This window comes from Melospiza melodia, chromosome 1 (assembly GCF_035770615.1).
Source record: "Melospiza melodia melodia isolate bMelMel2 chromosome 1, bMelMel2.pri, whole genome shotgun sequence".
Lineage (NCBI taxonomy): Eukaryota > Metazoa > Chordata > Aves > Passeriformes > Passerellidae > Melospiza > Melospiza melodia.
The window spans coordinates 4,962,406-4,983,992 of NC_086194.1; the positions used below are offsets into that span (position 1 = coordinate 4,962,406).

General features: G+C 41.0%; 1 protein-coding gene across 1 annotated transcript in view; it reads left to right on the forward strand.

Annotated features, from left to right (window-relative positions):
* The first annotated feature begins 7,446 nt into the window (after positions 1-7,446).
* The window catches only part of DLEC1 (DLEC1 cilia and flagella associated protein), a 34,035-nt gene continuing 19,894 nt past the window's right edge, over positions 7,447-21,587 (forward strand). The window contains exons 1-16 of the mRNA XM_063176136.1: positions 7,447-7,758; positions 8,915-9,055; positions 9,605-9,761; positions 10,454-10,564; positions 11,471-11,622; positions 11,872-12,089; positions 12,341-12,422; positions 12,816-12,903; positions 13,701-13,874; positions 14,628-14,764; positions 15,662-15,754; positions 15,997-16,087; positions 16,952-17,114; positions 18,786-18,978; positions 20,283-20,341; positions 20,829-21,003. Of these exons, the coding sequence (XP_063032206.1) occupies positions 7,447-7,758; positions 8,915-9,055; positions 9,605-9,761; positions 10,454-10,564; positions 11,471-11,622; positions 11,872-12,089; positions 12,341-12,422; positions 12,816-12,903; positions 13,701-13,874; positions 14,628-14,764; positions 15,662-15,754; positions 15,997-16,087; positions 16,952-17,114; positions 18,786-18,978; positions 20,283-20,341; positions 20,829-21,003 (2,346 nt within the window). The remainder of the gene's footprint in view (positions 7,759-8,914; positions 9,056-9,604; positions 9,762-10,453; positions 10,565-11,470; positions 11,623-11,871; positions 12,090-12,340; positions 12,423-12,815; positions 12,904-13,700; positions 13,875-14,627; positions 14,765-15,661; positions 15,755-15,996; positions 16,088-16,951; positions 17,115-18,785; positions 18,979-20,282; positions 20,342-20,828; positions 21,004-21,587) is intronic.

Genomic DNA, 21,587 nt, shown 5'->3' on the forward strand with positions numbered 1-21,587 from the left:
AGGTAAAATGTAAAAAGCTTTTTTCCAGATGTTCTTAGAGGGGTTGGGATTCCTTTCCCTTTTGAGTTAAGTGGCAGTTCCTCGTTGCTCTGCACTTTACAGGAGGCTGATTTTGAGTTTTCTCCATCTCCTACTCCAAATATTCAGACCTCAACCCATCCTTTACCAACTGAGGGCACATTACAGACACCTGGATCACAATCAGGCATAGAAGAATGATTTGCATTTTTCCCTCTAATTCACCTGAATCACTCACCCAAACCAGGAGAGCAGGGGAATATCTGCAAATCAATTGTGTCTGAGAGTTCGCTGAGAAAACACTTGCCAGATAAAGGTAAGAAAAAAGAAGTTTAATTCCTTGTGCACAAGATGACAAGACAAGAGGGGAAATCTGGTAAAGTACTGAGACACTGGCACAGCACAAGACAGGCCCAAGCCATGGCTTTGTGACAGCCACAGCCTGGATGAATGAGCCCAGACAGGTAAATCACAAGAGGATAAAAAGTAAGTAGCAGAGTGATTTCAGACAGGAGCTCCCAAGGGTGATGAGAAAAGCAGAAGGAACAGACTGCAAGTTTCTCCTCTTCCAAGGTTTATTTTTGCGTTTATAGAAATCCTGGCTGCTGTGTAGAAAGAACTTCCAAAAGAACTGAAACCCAGAAAGGACCATATTTCCTACTAAAAAGTGTCAATCATTGGGTTATTCCCAGCAGCATAAATTAGCTCCTGTGGAGTTCTGCCATGGCATGTCAGATTGCTTTGAGGACAGAAGAGGTTCATACAAACCTAATCCATGTATATATGTGTATATATATATGTGCAAACCTGGAATCTGGGAGCGTACAGCTCCCCAGGGATGCCCCTGAAGGGTGGATGAATACTATTAAGTATCAGTTAAACATTTTTCTACAGCAAAATCTTTAAGATCTGGAGAGATGAAGGCTGTGATCCACCACCAGGTGCCAAGAAATTGATTTCTATCAAAACTAGCACTAAGTAGAGCCTCTATGATCACAGGGGAAAATTTTTTGGAGTGTGAAAATGCTAACCTTATTCTTCAATTTGGGGACAAAAGGTGTATCTGTAAGAAGAAGCCAAATACTAGCTTTTAAATCTATTTCCTTGTTAGTTTTCATGACTCCTTATAAATAATTGATGGAACTCAATATTGTCATGGGACCACAAGAGGAAAATCTCTAATTTTAACAAAAGATGTCACTGGGTTAAATTGTCTCGGGTTAGAGGTAATAACTTTTGAGAAAAGGAGGTTAGACTCTGTAATCCAATAACCCTCTCTGACCCAGGGATCTGGGGGACGTGTCAGTGGAGTGGGAACCCCTTCTTCTGCTCTGCCTGAAACCAAGAGTGTCACACCTGCACTGCATCCTCCAGCTGGACCCCTGTGTGGAGGGCAGTGTGAAGGATCCCAGGATCTCTGCAAGGAGGGGTTTCTTGGAGGATCTCAGGATCTCTGTGTGGAGGGGAGTGTGAAGCACCCCAGGATCTCTGCATGGAGAGGTTTCATGGAGGATCCCAGGATCTCTGCATGGAGAGGTTTCACGGAGGATCTCAGGATCTCTGCGTGGAGAGGTTTCATGGAGGATCTCAGGATCTCTGCGTGGAGAGGTTTCATGGAGGATCCCAGGATCTCTGCATGGTCTCATGGATTCCAGGATCTCTGCAAGGAGTGGCTTCAGGGAGGATCCCAGGATCTCTGCGTGGAGAGGTTTCATGCAGGATCCCAGGATCTCTGTGTGGAGGGGAGTGTGAAGGATCCCAGGATCTCTGCATGGTCTCATGGATCCCAGAATCTCTGCATGGAATTGTTTCATGCAGGATCCCTGGATCTCTGCATGGAGAGGTTTCATGGGGATCCAGGATCTCTGCATGGAATGGTTTCATGCAGGATCCCAGGATCTCTGTGTGGAGGCGTAGCCCATTTCCAGTTTAATTAGAGTGATGTATCTGCCCAGACACTGCCAAAAAGGGATGACTGGCCCCTTTGTGTATGCATTTTCCACATGCTTCTCCTACTTGCTGGGTGTGTCTGGCTTGTAAATCCCATGTGGCCTGAGTGAAATTACAGCATAAGTATTTCAGCAGAAGCACAGCAATATCCACTGACATGTTTTAGAGAGGGACTGACTTCTAGGTACAGGAAAGAAGTGCAGGAAACACAGAAATGCTTAAAATCAGGAAATGTAAACTGGAAGCAAGTGATATGGTTGGCTTATGTCAGGAAAGAGTGACAAAATAATGAAAAATATCCAGGGGGAACTTCCAGTTGCAGGTTACTTCAGACTGCCTCCAGAAGAACTGGAAATGACCACAGCACATCCAGCAAGGTCACATCTGTAAGGTACAGACTGTCTCCAAACCAGGACATGTGAAGAAAAAAACAACTTTAGCAGGACAGGAAAACAGTGCATTGGGAGAAGCTAGCTTTTAGAAACTGAGCTCTTTATCACTTTTCACCTAAAAGTGAAAGGTTATTTCTCCATTTTCCTTATCTGCAAATTTTACTTGGGTTTTAAAGTCATTCTGTGGATGTTGGCTTTAGCTCTTCTTCAAGAAGAAGGAAGAAGGAGTGACTTCCAGGGTAACATGCAAAGGAGAACTGCATTCCAGTGATACCTGTTTGGCTGCATCTGCAGTAATTACAAGTTAATACATAGTTCTGCCAGTGAAAAGCATTTTACCCAATACCCTGTAAGAGAATGTGCCAGATTGCATAGATGGAAATATTAATGCCTGCTCAGTTGCCTGAGCAAAACAAAGATTTAATGCAATGTTTGTTTTTAAAGGCTTTCCTGAAAACATGGAAACCTTAATAGGACCACTGGAGGGCAGCAATGTCAAAGTGAATCATTCATCATTGCACTTTTAGGAATTACTTCGTGAACCACCCCCCCCAAAAAAAAACCTTGGCAAAAAAATATAAATAATTAGGAATAATTATTTTCTGCTGCCCAGATGCAAGTATGCAAATCAGGGCAATGCCTCCAGAGCAAAAGGCAGCACTGCAGTGTCAGTTCCTTTGATTTTTCACTTCTAAAGAATGCCATCTGAAGCCTACAGGACTTGTCTTGATGCCAGAAAATGCTAAAAATATATATAAAAAAAAGTGGAGTCTTGATGCATTCTGAACTCCAAGAATTTGTGTTTTTTAAAAAAATCAATATACAAGTGAAGGCTATTTTTTATATATTTGTATATACATATATGTGTATAAATATATATATATATATAAATAAATTTGAATTATGTTTACATTTGAGATAGGTACATATTTCTAAATTAATCCATACTGTTGTATTAACACAAAGGGGGCGAATATTTGATTTTTATTTTTAAGTGTCATAAATTTAATCATTTCAAAGAAACCTTTCAAACACTGAGTGGAATCAGTATGATGAGTGGTCCCTCTCTAAAGAGGTCCACTGATATTAGTGAAGATTTTGGGATCACTAGGAAAATCAATGTATGAACTCTTCCCCAAGCATAGAAAGAATGTTATTATTAGTCCAGTGTTTGTACATTTAAGAAATACATGTTCACAATAATTTAAGATTCTAGTTAGACATAGTAGTCCATTGGTTATAAATACAGAAATAATAAGAAATGTACTGGCTGACTTACAGATCCAGGACATAACACCTATCTATATTTTTGATAAAAGAGGAGTAAGGTAAATAAAACTTGATATTTTTGTAAAAAATGTAAGCTACAGTTCTACTCTGCCATTCTGTTATGTACACATAACCTCTTGCTCAGTAACTGAGCTCCCAGTTTGTATTTAAATCACATCCAGCTATTTTATATGCAAAAATGTTCTGTTATTTTCAGTCTTAGAACCAGGAGAAAGAAGGAGCTGGGCTTGTCCTATCATGGTGTCATTTGGTACCTGGGTGCCTGAACAAATCACCTCCTGGACTCTGATTTTGTTACATTACCACTAGAATGACTTTTTATGATCATGTGGCTACCAGAAGAAAGAAGGAGTTTGGACAACAGAGGAACTTTGAACAGTCCCCATGGGAGAACAAAGAATGTGTAGGGACCACCTGGGGAGTGTGAAAATAAATACAGAAAAGCAATATGATCTTGACAAGACAAAAGTCTGATTCCACTTAAAAAGTGGAATAATCTGTATTTTAGCAAAATGTATGATTTCTCTAAGGTCTGTGCCAGGCATTTGGGCATATTTTATTTCAAATTAGCTTGTTCCTGGTCCTGTAGACTGAGCCCATTTGCTGATGGAGCAGGTCAGGTGATCCTGGACAGTTCAGTTTCAGATTAATTTCCTCCAAGAAAAATCCCCCTGTGCTCCACGCTGCAACAGACATCAAGGTGGGGCCTTTGGGAGTCTGTTCAGATCCACATACCCAATCCAAACCTAAAACCCACCATAAAATTCAGCCTTACATGGTACAGAGGGGGAATCCAAGGTGAAACACCTGTTAGAAGTCATACATAGCAGTTAGAGAAGGTGTGTACATTTACACATATAAATATTTATACCTATACATGTTGTACCTATAAAGTTGTTGTTTGAGTTGTTTTTTGGTTTTTTTTTTTTTCCATTCCCTTCATGCATGAGTCTCTCTTCAGCCTTTGGAACTTAAATATTTTATAATGATGATATAGATAAAAATAGATGCAAATTGTTCTTAATGTTCATCATATTTTTATGAAAATGTGTGTCTGTGACAGATAGATATGTGAATTAAACAGTTTTACAATAGGAACTGTGGCATTTATTTTTTAAGTTTATCTGAGTAAATGATGATGGCATAAAAATGGAAATCTAAGGAAAAATATCCCATTGTCATATGGGAAACATATCCCATTGTCATATGGGAAACAATTGTGCATTGCTCTGGAGCAGTGGTTTACACCCCTCCTTCTGATCCTAAAGTTGGCTTCTGGGCAGATGGATCTCACCTTCACTTCCAGATTTTATAGACTGTCGTTAGAAAAACAAAATCCAGCCTCTAAGCTGAGATGATGTGCTTGGCAAGTTACTGAAAGACAGTAAAGATGAAAGTACAGAAAGTTTTTTCCACAGTCAGTTTTCATGTGCTTCTATATACTGTTTTAAACAAAAACATCTGCTTTACTGTCACCATTTTAAAGGCTGGGAAAGAACTCTTTTTTAAAATGCTGGATTTTACTAATGTTCCAGTTAGCAAACAGATGTTAAAATCAACTGTAATAGCACATGATGAGAAAAGTTGGACTTCTAATATGGAAATGTGTTAAAATGTGCATGCAGTGAATTTTAAAGGCAAGAACCTACAAGCCTGCACAGAAACAAAATTGTTTGAGAACACAAGCTGGAACAAGGAGCAGCTGAGGGAGCTGGGAAAGGGGCTAAGCCTGGAGAAAAGGAGGTTCAGGGGGGACCTTTTGGTTCTGCACAACTCCTGACAGGAGGCGACAGCCGTGGTGTCAGGCTCTGGTCCCAGGCAATAAGGGCAGGACCAGAGGAAATGGTCTTGAGTTGCACCAGGGAAGGTTTAGGTTGAATATTCGGGAAAATATCTCTGCTGAAGGGTTTATCAAGCATTGGAATAGGCTGCTCATGCTAGTGGGGGAGTCACCATCCCTTGGAAGACTTCAAAACCCACTTGAAAATGCGTGTAGATGTGGCACGTGGTGACAGGCTTTAGTGGTGATCTCAGCAAAGGTGGAGTAATGGTAGGAGTCAATGATCTTAGAGATCTTTTCACCCTTAGTGATTCTGTGATTCTATGAAAGCTGTGAACCTTTTCTATTAACCTGGTCCTATCCTTGTCGGACATCTGTGATTTCTCTGCCTTAATCTTTGGAACAGGATATTGCAGATTTGCCAAGCCTTCTCTTGGGCAAGCTTTCCTTTTTCACAGGGAAATTAAAACCACATCAGTGTCTCTGGCTTTAATTTGGTGGTTTATTCCAAATGCAGACTCTGGAGAGCTGAGGACCTGAAGCTTGTGACACTCTGTAGTCTCAAGCCCATGTGCCATATACCTAAAAAAAACCCCAAGCTGAATTTCAACCACCCCCATGGCTGCTGTGGGGTTTACACCCACAGCCTTTGGCTTATCTGCTGGTGGAAAAACACCTGTTGGTAAATTCCAATTATTTTTGCCATAGTTATTTTCCGTTCAGGGTATAACATTGCCCAACTTCATCAACAGAGCCAAATGACCCCGTAAGTGATGGAGCAGCCTGGGGCCACAGTTAGGTTCCTTCATATTGAGCAAAAAGAGTGGAGGAAAGGAAAGGAAAGGAAAGGGGAAAGGAAAGGGGAAAGGAAAGGGGAAAGGAAAGGGGAAAGGAAAGGGGAAAGGAAAGGGGAAAGGAAAGGGGAAAGGAAAGGGGAAAGGAAAGGGGAAAGGAAAGGGGAAAGGAAAGGGGAAAGGAAAGGGGAAAGGAAAGGGGAAAGGAAAGGGGAAAGGAAAGGGGAAAGGAAAGGGGAAAGGAAAGGGGAAAGGAAAGGGGAAAGGAAAGGGGAAAGGAAAGGGGAAAGGAAAGGGGAAAGGAAAGGGGAAAGGAAAGGGGAAAGGAAAGGGGAAAGGAAAGGGGAAAGGAAAGGGGAAAGGAAAGGGGAAAGGAAAGGGGAAAGGAAAGGGGAAAGGAAAGGGGAAAGGAAAGGGGAAAGGAAAGGGGAAAGGAAAGGGGAAAGGAAAGGGGAAAGGAAAGGGGAAAGGAAAGGGGAAAGGAAAGGGGAAAGGAAAGGAAAGGAAAGGAAAGGAAAGGAAAGGAAAGGAAAGGAAAGGAAAGGAAAGGAAAGGAAAGGAAAGGAAAGGAAAGGAAAGGAAAGGAAAGGAAAGGAAAGGAAAGGAAAGGAAAGGAAAGGAAAGGCAGCATGACAAGGAGAAAACCTACACCGGGATGGTTTCTATGGAAAATATCAGCGGATTCAGCGGAGCCTGTTGTTAGCAACCAGCGTATACAGCCAGGGCGCCGCAGGCAGAGAGCGCGATGCATGGGTTGGAGTTGATGATGAATGTTCCATCTCCCAGCCCGGTTCCAGCCGCAGGGATGAGCCCAACCTCCCCGTCCCATGTGTGGGCAATCAGGGCAGGATTCAGCCTCTTCCCTCAGCTCCCACCCGCGACCTGCACAGCGGCGGAGGGCCGAACAATCCCCGCCATGGCCAAATCCCCTTCGCAGGTTTCAAGCCAGTATTTTATTTAAGTCACGAGGCTACTGGTCCTTAAAAGTTCACAAGTACATGGCAAGGAAGAGAGGGGCTACGAGCCCCTCAGAGTCTCGGGATCCCGCACTCAGCCCCCCGAGCGCCGGCGGGGCTGTGAGGGGCGATGGCACCGGGGACAGGGAAGGGGGGGGCACCGCCATTACCCCGCCAGGCCGTGCCCTGCCCGCCCGTGCCCTGCCCGCCCGCACGGTCACTCGGCAACGGCGGGGCCGGCAGGCTGAGGAAGGGCCGGGCCGGGCATGGCTGAGGAGAGCCCGAATATCAGCACAGCGGATCACAGCGCCGGGCTGGGCATGGCTGAGGAGAGCCCCAATTCACACACACAGGATTCCGGCGCCGGGCTGGGCATGACTGAGGGGAGCCCGAGTATCGACACAGCGGATCACAGCGCCGGGCCGGGCATGGCTGAGGGCAGCCCGAATATCGGCACAGAGCATCACGGCGCCAGGCCGGGCATGGCTGAGGGGAGCCCCAAATCCGGAGCAGCTCCAGCGCCCGAGTCCGACGCCGGGCTGGGCATGGATGAGGGGAGCCGTAGCGCCGACCCCCAGGTAACGCAGTGGGGCCGGGCAGCACGGGCACAAATAGCGTAGCCCCCAGCAGCAACTCAGCCGTGTACACAGAGCCTGAAAACAGCCACACACAGAGACCTGTCCCGTTGGGACACACAGACACATTCACAGACCTCCTGCACATAGAGACTCCCCCTGCAATCAGCTTCACACACGGAGATCCCCACTGCAAACAGCCACACACACACACACACACACACACACACACACACACACACACACACACACACACACACACACATATCCCTGCACACACACAGAGCCACGTGTAAACAGCATCACACACAGACCCCACCATGAACAGCCTGCCAAACACACAAAGCCTCAGACAGACCCCACTGCAAACAACCTCTCACATCCCTGCTCATACAGATCCCCCATACAAACAGCCTCTCACACACAGGGCCCTGCACACACAAACCCCCATACAAACAGCCTCACACACACAGATCCCTGCACACACAAACCCCCATACAAACAGCCTCACACACACAGAGCCCTGCACACACAAACCCCCATACAAACAGTCTCACACACACAGAGCCCTGCACACACAAACCCCCATACAAACAGTCTCACACACACAGAGCCCTGCACACACAAACCCCCATACAAACAGTCTCACACACACAGAGCCCTGCACACACAAACCCCCATACAGACAGTGTCACACACACAGAACCCTGCACACACAAACCCCCATACAAACAGCCTCACACACACAGAGCCCTGCACACACAAACCCCCATACAAACAGCCTCACACACCCTGGGGCACAAACACATGCCCTGCACAAGGACTGACACACACACACATATCACCTGTACAACACTCATATCTCCCTCCCACACACTCTCCCCACTCCCACAGCCCCATCCCTGCACAAACCATCACACACACTTGCACACAGAGAACTGTGTCCATCACCATCTCCTACACTTCCAGCCAGCACAGACACACAGTCCCACAGCACGCACACACAGACATCCACACCTCAGTGTTCATGTGCACACACATCCCCTTTCCGGGTACTTTTTCCCATTTGCTAATTACAGCTGTTTGTATGCACCCAGTGGTCTCTTTCCATCTTATCTCTTGCTTTAAGCTCTAAACATCCTCTTTTTCTTTCCCCCAGGATATCTCCCATGTGCTGGCTAGTGCCTTTAAGGACCTGTACACTGAAGGTGTTTTGGAGGAGGATATGGCAACAAACTGGATTGAGTCCCAAGGAGGAGACAGTGTTTATCAAGACAGTTATACAGATGAACTAGAGAAGGTACAACTCCAAACCAAGTCAGAGTTTGGAGCTCTTTAGTCCCTACTTAGATCTTCTGTAAAAAAAAAAATTTAAAGGCAGGTGTTGATCCTACAATTGACATTTTAATGGAAATTTAGTTGAGCACAGTTTCCCACAGAACCATTCAAGTAAGGTAATATTCACATGATCCTTCATGATATTATCTCTAGTTGGCTTTTCAGACACAGAGTACAAGCAGTGAAAGCAGTAGCCCTTTAAATGCCTGTTGTACTGGCTGAAAACTTTCCCCTGTACCTGCTGATCAGTGGCCCGGGTTTCTTATCTTGTCATCTCTCCAAAAGATGTTGTCTGTGGATAAAAGTAGAGGCTGATGCTGGATGATTTGAGCCGCTGTTGTTTTTTTTCTGGTTTGTGTCATCATGGAATGACAGTGTTTTAGCAGGCCAGTTGATGCTTGTAAAGTGGTGATGTTTTACAAATATGTCTGTGTTTACCTCTCAAAGACAAACAGAAAACATCTGCCTGTAACAACTCAAATTTCTCTTTATTCACCCATGCCCATGGCAGCTTCTGGCTGAGTACAGGAGCCGACTGACAGAAGCTGACAGAGCAGAAAAGGAGATCATTCGGGCCCAGGCCCGAGCAAAGCGTGAGGAGGCAAGGGTTCTAAAGCAGATGAAGATTCATGCAGGGAAAGATTTCCCTAAACTGGGGCTGCCTCCAGGTGAGGGTTCTGCAGTGTTGCTCCCCAGTACATGCTTATGGTTCCTGGACACCAGTTTGGGGTTGGCTTTACATCAACAGAGCAACTTTGAAAGATTTTGTGCAGAGGTTCAAGTAGAGTAACATGTGTTTAACACTGAGAAACTAAACAACCAGCTCATGTTCAAGGTATTTAATTTGGATTCAGGGGTTACCACCTAAATATTACAAGCATACCTGCCTTGATATGTAGCAGCAACAAACAGATTAAATATTTCTCCAGAGGGTGCTTAGCTGGGTTTGAACTGAATTTAGAATTGTGGAGATGCATGTCCAAGTCTTGGGATTAAAATACCAGATAATTTTCTATAAAATATAATATGTATTGCATTCTGTATAATACAATATAACATATATATTATAATGTATATATAATATATATGAGATATATATAATATATATAAGATATATATAATATATATGAGATTAATATAATATAATATAATATAATATAATATAATATAATATAATATAATATAATATAATATAATATAATATAATATAATATAATATAATATAATATAATATAATATAATATAACAGGGATGAGGTGTAAAAACATTACTTTGGATTGATCAAGATTGTCTCTATTAAGGGGCTATTATTTTGCTTTTTTGATTTTTTTTTTGTTTGTTTGTTGGCTTTACTGTGCAGTGGCATCCTCTTTTCGGTGGATTGTGGATAATGAACTTCTCAGAAAAAATAATTTAATCTGTCCTGAGGATTACATCACTGAGAAATTACCTCTTGCCAAAGCACCAAAAGGTAACTTTTGAAGCAGAAAGTAATTTAGACTTTTTAGAACACTCTATAATTGAAGTATTGGAGTATGTAGCAGATCTGAGTATATTTTTATAGTTTTCTGCCAAAGCAGAAGGGACTCAAGTATTTTAAGCATAAGATTCCACTAAGAACATATTTTCAAAGTATAATTGATAAATTCAAAGCTACTGAGTTCAGATGTTCTTAAATATGATATTTGATCATTATTGCACATTTATTTACAGTTCTTCCCATCTCACACAAAAACTGCATTACTGTTCTGTCCCCATCCAATTTCATTACACAAAAGCTGCAACTACATATTGTATCTAAAGAATGGAAGTAGTTGCATTAAAGTAAAAACTATTTTCAATGAGATAAAATTGTATTCCTTATTTAGGGTTTAAAATTTTCCAGTTCTGGAAATACATTGGTTTTATTTGCACATGCAGGTCAGTAAGGAAAATATTTTGGGCAATGTCAAGATTACTTCTTTTATTTATATGTGAGCCAAGATGAAAGGTTTTAGGATCATTGAAATGAAGTTTTTCAGTCAAGCCAAAACAAACCTTTCCGGGCAATCAACTTAGTCACAGATTTCAAGATTTGTGTTTTGTTTTTTTCCATTCTAATTCCAAACAAAAAATAAAAATCTCACTTCCCTTACAAGGTTAACATATCTTTCTGAGAGTAATATAAGTGTACACAGCCTGTTTAATTAGTGCTTCTGAAAGCTTTCTTATAAAGTACTAAGCTTTGGTTGTACAAAATAAGTTCTAAAAATACATTGAATTCTAGAGGATTTTTGCCAGCAACAAGCCTTAAAATAAACTCATACACCTATGCTTAGACTAAATATTTGCTATTCATATTTCCCTCTTACAGAATTTCTTTTTCTTTGAATTGCAGGAGAATCAGAGCCTGGATACCTGAAAGGGACACATAGACAACGTGCTTTCTCACTGGATGAGACTATCTACTTACCTGACAGTGTGACAAGTGAGTCTTCAGCTCTGTCCTCTGTCCAAGACTCCAGCCTTGAGGCTAAAACCATCAGTAAGGTACATTTTACAATTTACTTTTAGTCTGCCTGATTTGTAAGGCCTGTTGCTCTTCCTGCAACAAATGGTGAATATCAACCCATTGTTGATTTGACTCCAGTACTTATATTTACTCTGTTAAAGAAGGAGAAATACTGTGTTTTCCAAATAAATTTTCATTGCTGTGTAGCTTTAATTACACACATGCAGCTCCCTTTTTCCTCATCCTCAAGATCACTGTGTTTCATTGTGCACTCTTGTTTTTCAAAGAAAACTAAAGACTCACAGAAACGAGCCAGGAAAGAGAGTAAGTCTTGGAAAGCAGAGGAATTGAGTGAGTACCTCTCCAGACTTGAGAAAAGACAGAATTACTTGAAGAATCCACGCTTTTTCCCACCAAATACTCTGGATGGAGGCAAATCTCTTGTAATTTCTCAAGACAAAGTGGAAGAAATCATAGCCAGAAGAAAAGCAGAAGATGCCAAAGGGTATGCAGTGTGTACAGTTTCTGGATTCTGGGCTGCAATGAACAGAGCTCCACTATAGAAATTGCTGTGGATTTACCCAGAGATATTTTGAGCTAAATTTTTAATATGGTTTCTTAATAACAAAGTATGTTGTATTAATGTTGTATGATATTTTAGTTTTGCCAAAGGAGACATTTTGCAATTTCTTGTTTTATCAGTATTTAGAGAACCAGGCAGTAAGATAATGTCTCCTTTTTTTTTTAATCTTTCAGTGATACCTCATTTGTTCCTGTGTTTCTTGCCAGTCCACCTTCTGTCCTGTTTTTGTATGATAAAGCTGGGCAGGTTTATGAGGTGAGAAGGTTCTTTGTAGAGAGTTAATTCTGCCTCCCTAAAGAATTATATCCTATCATGATCTACATATTTCACCCAAAGTTTGGCCTGTCTGAATTTTAATAAAAATCTGAGTTTCTTCTGTATATTGAATTTATGACCCTCTAACTTCCTTGAAGATTTTCCACCACACCTGCCACTGACACACAAACCAGTGAAGACTAAATGGGCTCTTCTCAGTCTCTGCTTTGTTTTGGTACTGTCTGATTCAGCCTCTTTGAATAAACTGGGATTTTGGGGTTGGTTGTGATGATGAAGTAGTTACTCCTAGCAGTAGCACCAGGGAATTGCAAATATTTTAATGAGTGATGATAATTAAAATGGAGCATTTTTTATTTTTTTTTTTTAATGAAGATGACTGTAGAGGTACGGAACATCACTTCAACAGGTCAACATGTGAGACTTATCCCTCCCTCTTCTTCAGTATTTTTCATTTGGCCAGGTAAGGGTTCTTTTCTACCTTTAAAATGTTAACATATAAAATCTAATTTACCTGCTCTAACAAAGATTTTCCAGAGAAGTTCTGTTTGGTTCTGTTAGCCATAGTGCTCACTTCTTTAGAAACTGAAAGCTGACTTGGGGCCATTCACATGCAACTCAGAAGCAGATTGAGATGGTCTAATGAGGAATTCAAGAAGACTTAATTAAAGTGTTTGATGTTAGATTGAATTGTGTCCATGGAATACCTAGATTGAGTCTTATCCAAAATTCATCTAGGAACAGATGGGAGTTTCCACTTTAAAAAAATATGAGGAGAGGGCAAGAAATAACACACTGCAATAAAGAGGGATAGGTTAGAAAGTTAAGAAAATTCTCTTTCCCACAGTAGGATAGCCAGGCACTGGGATAGATTGCCTAGGGAGATTGTGACACCCCAAGAATTGGAGGAATATTTAGAAGTTAGATGCCTCCATGGAAGCCCTTTTGTCTTGTGGTAAAGCAAAGCTGGGAAATGTCTCTAAGTTTCTCCTCACTATTTTCTGTGTTTCTGAGGAGTATATTTCAGACAAAGCAATCTTTGAGCTCCCTGGAACATGTGCACATTCTCAGATTGCACTGCCAGGCCTCTTGTGCTCATCCCTTTTTATCAGCTTGATTTAGGCAATAAATGGGGAGAGTTTCCAGGCATCTTTGCAGAGAAAGATGTGATCATAAATACTACTGCCAATCTGGGGAGGTTTTAATTTTTGTTTTAATTTTCTGCCCTTTTTTTTGTTTGTTTTTATTTTTCCCCCCAAGGAAAATATCCAGGAAAGGGAGGAATGATTGCTCCTGGGATGGCATGCCAGTACACAGTCCAGTTTATTCCTGAATGTCTGGGAGAGTATGAAGATCATATATTAGTGGAGAGTCAAGTATCAGAATCTTTTGTCATCCCAGTCCAAGCTAAAGTATCACTTCCAGTATTAACATGTCAGTAGTGTCCAAATACTAAATTTCTCTGAAGTTAAGCAGACTTGGGTTTTTTTATGTGACTGTCTTCAATTTTGTGTCACAAAACAAATGTGGAAAAAATTGACAGTGCAGTTTCTGCATTTTGATATCTATCTCATTTTCATTTATCCAGATTTATTAGTTATTGAAATGTCATCCTGTTGGATTTTTCCTCAATGATTTGTTCTTGCCATCTTAGGCTCTTCTTGCTCACTATATTAGAGAAGTGAGTAGGGGCCACATTTCTAAGTTTGTGTTTTGTTGATTCCTGAACTCCCAATTTTAATTACTAATTATAAATATTATGGAATTATGATTTAGTTTTTAATTAATGCTATTAATTAATGTTCATTGAATGTGCAATTAATGGATTGGTATACCTGCACCTCTCAGATATCTAAGCTCAACTATAATAAACAGGATTACTTTTGCAAAAATTTGCTTTGATTTTTTTGTAAATTCACCTTACCTGTTATACTGAGGTTTTCTAATAATATAATCTTTTTATCATTCAATAATCTTTAAGGAGGAAAGATCATCTTACATCATTAAAATGTAAGATGAATGTAGAAATACACATCTCACACTGTCCAACTTTGAAATGGGAGGAGTTTGAGGGGGTTTAGGATTGCAAAACCTGGTGTAGTCTCATGCAGTAATGTCTGTAAAGAGTTTTTTAATCAGCAGCCTTTGCTCTCTCTGGAGTCTGATTTTCTGTGTTACTCCTTGCAGTGCCTGACTATATAAACTGTGGTTCCTGCCTTGTTGGAGGAATAAAATCAACAACAATTTTGTGCAGAAATGAGGGAGTTAGGACTGGGAAGTTCTCCATAATGCCAGGGAAAGCCTGGCCAGCTCCTGATTCCGGGGTGAGTGTTCAGAAGGGCAGTACTGGACCCAGCATGGTGTGGGTGCCCTGGTGTGAAGGCTTTTTAAACAATCATGTTGTGTTAGCACAGAAGTCATAAGGCCTTGCTGGGGATGTCTGCATTGTGCCATTCCTTCAGGAATTCACTTTATCCTGGAAACCAATCTCCCTGGATGGCTGTACATCCTTCTTGTGCTCTGGTTTTCCTGTGGGAGAGCTTGCCTTGCTCAGGTGAGGGGTAAACTGAGGCATAGATGAGGGAAAGGAAAACTGGCTCAAACTTTACCCTTGCCCTTGAAGCAAATAGAAATGCTGTCAGCTCTAGCATTGCTTGTAATTTCCTCTCCTTCCTCAACAAAACCATCCCTTACTGACCTTGCTGCACCTGTAGACACAGCAATCCAATCCAGTCCTGTTCTGTCTGTAGCTCCCCATCACAAACCAGGAATGGGCAAAGGAGATAAAATGGGACAGGCAGACTGGCATTTTTGATGCTGGAGAAAGAGAAGATGGGCCAGGTTGTCCCTCCAGAGACTTTACAGTTCCAACTCAAAATGAGTTTTAGGTATGGAGAAACAGACAGAGCCCCTCTCTCAGGTGGAGCTGTTCTGCTGTGAACATGAATATTAGGGCTTCTGACACTGTCATTTGTCTTCAGAGACTGCACTTTCCCTTCTGCTTTCACCAAGGTCATTATAAAGCAGGGAGAATTTTATTTTTTAATTAAGCCATATTTATGAGCCAGACTCTTTTGAGATGTGTGAAAAAAATGTGTGGTATCAGGTAGAACAGTGATGTTGTAGAGTAATGCCTGTTTCAGGTAAATCTGAGTTTTAAACACAGCAATCTGATCCATTTAGTTCATTAATCTGTTTGTTCGTTTGTTTTGATACCTTAGGTGGCTGCCACTGCTGATTTTGTGGTACAGGATCCTTTTGGGATCCAGCCTGCTGGTTTGGAGCTAGCTCCAGGGCAGAATGCAACAGTACAGGTTAGTGCCAACTGCTGTAGAAAAGTTTTTTGCTTCACAAAATAAATTAACAAGCAAGATAATTTTAGAAGACCTGGCTGGACCTTTCAAGTTTGGGTTTATGTGAGCAAAAGTTGATTCTGTTTCTTGCAAGTGTTACTTTTAATTTCTAATTACTGAAACCGTCCTTCAGTTTTTTGAAGTGTATTACTTAGGGGAGAGAAGACAGTTACAGACCTTGCTATTTCCCTTCTCTCTTTCAGGTTGTGTTTTTCCCCTCTTTGCCAGAAGCCTCGCAGCAAACATTCACCATTTTATGTGACAATTATCCAGCCAAATTTGTTACAGTCACAGGTTTGTTCCTAGCACTTTTCTAATTCTGTAGATATTCAGATAATGTGAGTGGTAATTGTTGGCATGAAGTGATGGTAACATTTTATGTAATTGGATTAAGCAAATACTTAATGTGTCCCCTGCTGGTTTTTTTTTTGGTATTGTTATTACTGCTCCTTCCCAGTGCATGGAATACACTGGATTCAGAAAACATTGAGCTCTTAACCTTCAGTAGGCAAAAATCCAAATGTAAAATATCACCAAGTCACAGAAAAGAACACCAGCTGCCAGGTGCAACTCATCTCTTTTACTTTTCTGTCAATAAGATAACTTGACAAGCTATGAAACACGAGGTGTTACAGGGCAGAAATTAACCTCATTTGGACCTTTTGAGGCAGGCACTCTTTGGATTAACTCATGAAACCAGTTCAAATTCATGTAAATGTTGGTGCTTGTACTGTAATATAACTGTGAGTGCTATAACATGAGGCTTGGTTTGTATTTAATGAATCACTTTGTCACATGTATTTACTTTGGTATTTTTGTAATACTTCATTTGCTGCTTATTTCGATTTTAATCTATTGCGCAAAACATCTGGGAGCCACATTGTCAACCCCTGTAAACACCCTGCTCACTTCAGTGAAACCATGCTGATGTGAGTGAGCTGAGGCTGGGGCCCTGAAATCCCTGTCTATGAAATTCATGAACAGAAGGTCTCTGTTAATACTTGTTGATAAACACAACATTAGGATTGTACAACTAACACATTGGAGTTCTGAAACTTGAGGAAGCACCGGATATAATCAATAAAGAACATTAATTACATGATGTGAAATATCTTAATAGTCAGATGGTAAACAGCAAAACCTAATTATTTCTTCCAGGGCTTGGAGAGATGATTGCTCTGGAGCTTTTGTTTGTCACAGGAGGAGAAAGCAAAGCTCTGCTGGGTGAAGTCACTGATGCCACAGCACAGCACCTCATACGCTTTGAGCCCCAAAACCCCCGGAGCACTAAGGACAAGATCCTGGTCATAAGGAACTCCACGTAGGTAGCTGCTGTCAGAGTAATGCTCTGCAGTGTGGGCATGCTGCTAGGGATCTCATTTGTCACACTCTGCTCTCTCAAGCTGGAGAAATTTTCATGCCCTTGATAAACTTCCTACAGAATCTTTGCTTCTTTTTTCTCCTTATTTGGTAATTAAAGTTCAGGGAATGTTGTACATTGTTCAGGTGTTGTGGCAACCATTAGCCAAGGTCAATATATTTGCTTTGATAGAGTTAAATCTACAAAAGATCATAAATATACATGGTTGCAGGAAATACAGGGTGATCCAGGTGAGATTTATCTAATTTTAAATGTCTGCTGTATACACTTGTGCAACTGAGATGAGTGCTCTTTTCCTTTAGTGCAGGGAACAGATGCTTCCAGGCATACAGTTCTGACTGGAACATCTCCTAAAGAAAAATCATAATACATCCTGGACTCCACTGGATCAAAATGGGAGCTCAGTGTGTAATTAACTCACATTAAAACTCTCACATGGTTCTTGCTATTGAGTCCTTACAGATTTAAATATATATTCAGTTTGAAGTCAGCTAATGTTTCCTTATGGACAATTACACCATACTGAACATAGTGACATCCTGATTTTGCTCAGAATCAATCAGACTTTAACAGAAATACACTTGTGCATGATTGCAGCAGATAGAGGCTGTACACTGTCAAAGCAGTGAGCAGGTCAGTGCTGGGTTTAGGACCATTAATCTAAATTGCTGTTTGCAAGCAGTGAATATCTGGAAGTTTATTTTGTGGCCTGGAAATCACACATGCATAATGCCAGAACAGGCTGATGTTTGAGTAAAGAAAGTGTGATTGGTGAACTGGATATTGTAAACTGACAAAGGATGTGACTGAGCCAATTTCCACATTTTCTCTGTGCTGTACTCACCACAGCACTCCCTGCACATCTGGTGTCAGCATTTGTATAAAACAAAGCTGGCCAGGCTGAGAGTAAACTCCATGGAAGCAGGAAGAAGAAACGTTCTTTCTGCTACAGAAAGTGATACAAGAAATTGTAAATGTCCAGTTTTATCAGTGATACTTTCAAATTCCTCCCCCTGACTAAGGCAGAATTTTTGAGGTCAGCATGAGCAAAATTCTCAAACCCATGAAGACATTCCATGGAAAACACTTCTGCTGAAACAACCTAGTTAAGCAACCTTTTCTGGATTACAGAGTGGGGCAGAGCCATGGCTATAATTTTAGATGGAGCCATTGTGTTTGCTGACATGTTAAGACCACATCTTGCATTTGGATTAAATTCAGAATGTGATGTAGGTCATCAGCAGTGATTCAAGGCAAATGTACTGGTGTCAGCAGGAATAGTCTTGTTCATCCCAGATCTTTGAAAAAAGAATTGCAGAGTTTCTGAAACCTGGATTGCATGACAAGTTCAAATAAGGCAAGAAAGTGTTAAGGTATCTTATACATTTAATGAATTTACTTTCACATATTTGTATGATTTATATACTCTGACTCTATGATGCCTCAGCAACTTTGTGACTCACAAAAACTGGGAAGTCAAACCCCTGTAATCTGTAAAGAGAGGAATTTCCTACCTGGAAAAAGAATCTGAACATTTTCTTAATATATTTTACTCAAACATGTCTGACTTTTTAATCATAGCTTTTCTGTTGTTCATTGACTTCTTTGCAGCAATTTAGAGCTTCCCTTCTTCTGGCAGATAACAAAGCCTAATCTGAAACCATTAATACCAGAAGAAACTGCAGACTGTACAGAGGTCAAAAACAATCAAGACCCAGAGTCAGCCTTCTCCCTAAATCCTGAGCAGGGCGTTTTGCTTCCCTATGCAGATCATGAGTTTATTCTCACTTATGCTCCACAGGAGGTATGGCTTGTGATTCCTTCCTATCTACAACCTCCAGCTGTGTATTTTTATTCAAGTCATAAAATCCTTGCTGTGCAACTTTTCTAAATTAAATTTAATTAGCTGGTACTATGCTCTGATAAACAGCGTTCAAAATGTAGAAAGTTACTGAAAGAAAACATGTTTTGACTGCAAAATTTGAGACAGTTTCTGATCTCATGTCATTTTGGGGACTGACTGGACACAGTTCATTTTACACTGAAGTTGTGGACACATCCCCACACTGCAGCTGTGCTGGCTGGTGAAGTTACCACCCTCACCCTCTGTGAGCTCCTCCACCAGCTCCTGAGCCTTCCTCCTCTTCTTGGGGGATGTGCCTTGTACCTACTCCAGCCTAAATAACTTGGTTAACAAACACTGATGATTTAAACTGTTTCCAGCTGTAGTTTTTTAGGCTTGAAATGGGTTCTGTGAACAGCTGAGTGGTGAATTAAGGGGATAGTGGGAGCCTTTGGCAGAGAAATGCTGTGTGCAGCTGTGGGTAAGAGGGGTGCAGGGATGTTGGAATGCAGTTAGCCCAGAGAATGCTGTTCTCTCTGTTTCTGCTCCCCTGTAAATAAGGAGCATGAGCTCACTGTATCTAGAGAAACCTGATCCAAAGAAAGCCCAAGAGTGGGAATGTCCCATGCAGTGTTGATTGACAGACATAAGAAATACCTCCAATTTGTATGGAAGAGAAATTAATTGGCTTTTTAAAAATAAATAGTTCCTAGAATATATATTGAATTAAAATATTCATCAAAATTAGGCTACAAACAAATGAAGCTTTTGTATAGCCCATCAGATTTAAGGCCTTTTTCTGTGTTTCTTTTTTCCCTCCTCCATTAAAATACAGAAGGCATTCTCTTCCCATGATGGAAAAGTCATGTTTCTTACTCCAGATCAGATTGATGGTCAATCAGCTGAATACTCTGGAGCAGTTGGAAGAAACTTCTCAATTAGTACAGCAGTATTGAGCTTAATGTGGGGAGCCTTTGCAGATGCTTGTGTGTAGTATGCAATATACAGGGGAAATAATAACAGGCATGTCAAAAATGAGTATTTTTCTTGGAACCCTATACCATGAGATCAGAATCTGGCTTAATGTTTTGCAGTCAAATATGTTTTCTTTTAGTAACTCCAGAGTTTGAATATTGTTTATCAGAGCTTAGTACTCTGATGGTGATCATTTATCCTTTACATGTAAACCACTCTTCAATCTTTTTTTGATCTTCAGCATAAATGATTACTTGACACTAAAATATTTTTCTCCTTCATCTGTGCAGCTGAAGAGTTATCACAGTGTGCTGCAGATGATAGTGAGGAACACCCCAGACTCACCTTGGTAAGCTGAGAAACATCTCCCATATGGCCACAATTTATCTGTGCTATTATGTTAAGTTATTGGGATTTTTCTTCTTTCTGGTGATGATGGATTGACAAGTATAAAGAATATTATCTGCACAAGTAGCTGTGGTACAAAGAGCATCTCTGATATCCTCCCCCATGCCTGGACACATGCCTGGCCCAAGCTTTTCCTCTCTTGGAAAAAGATAATACTGTCATTTTGTCTGCTTATTTTCCAGGGTTTCCTGCTGTTACTCTTTGTCACAGCAGTATGTCACTTATATACTTGTTCATGGACAGACTGGGACAGCTAGAATACCTTAAAGTATAATGAAGTTTTTAATTGGCTGAGCTAATTGCCCACAGGCAGTCTGTACTTGAGAAACTTGTGATGGTTATCAGTTTTGATCTGGCAATTAAAAGACAGGATCCAATTTAACACAGGTTTAACATATTTAATGATTCTACCATATTTCCTCCCAAAGTTTAGTAGAAGAGAGGATGCTTCAGAACATCCCAGAATGCAGAGTAGAGGATGTAATAGCACTGAAAATAGAAGTTAAAGGCTCAACAGAACCATACAATCTTCTTCTGGAACCATATGCCATTATTATCCCTGGAGAAAATTTCATTGGTGTAAATGTCAAGAAAAAATTTAAGGTTTGTGTGCTTTTCACTTCACTGTTGTCATGTGGTTTGTGTCACTGGATGTCATAGGTGTTATTAGAAGATATCAGACAGACATTGTTGGTTTAGTTTTCCTGAAATGTTTTTAAAGGAGGCCATGAATCCAGAAGGGTCTGCACTGAAATGCCCTACCCAGCCTGCTCAGCCCTTCACTCCAGGCAGAGCCTTTGTTCCTTTTTCATCTCTCTACTTTGATACCACAGAGTTTGACCCTGCTCAATGTTTTTCTGGGTCCCTAACCTCTTGCTTATCACTTTGTCACTCCTGTAGTGTAAAAGTTTTCTAGCTGGGAGGAATAGTCAATGGATGATTAAATAGTTCATAACTGAGGCACTGTTCATGCAAAGAATACAGGAAGCACAGAAGAGCTACAAAAATCACACATGCTGCAGCTTCCTATATATTATTCTTTCCTGCAGGTTCTGGTAATTTCTCTTTGGCCATTCTGGGACAGAATGCTGCTGCAGTTGTCCCTCACACAGCAGCCCCTTCACTATAGATCAGGATAATTTTGATCTTAGACTCACTTGGGAAAAACAGGCCTGTTGGCAAGAGCC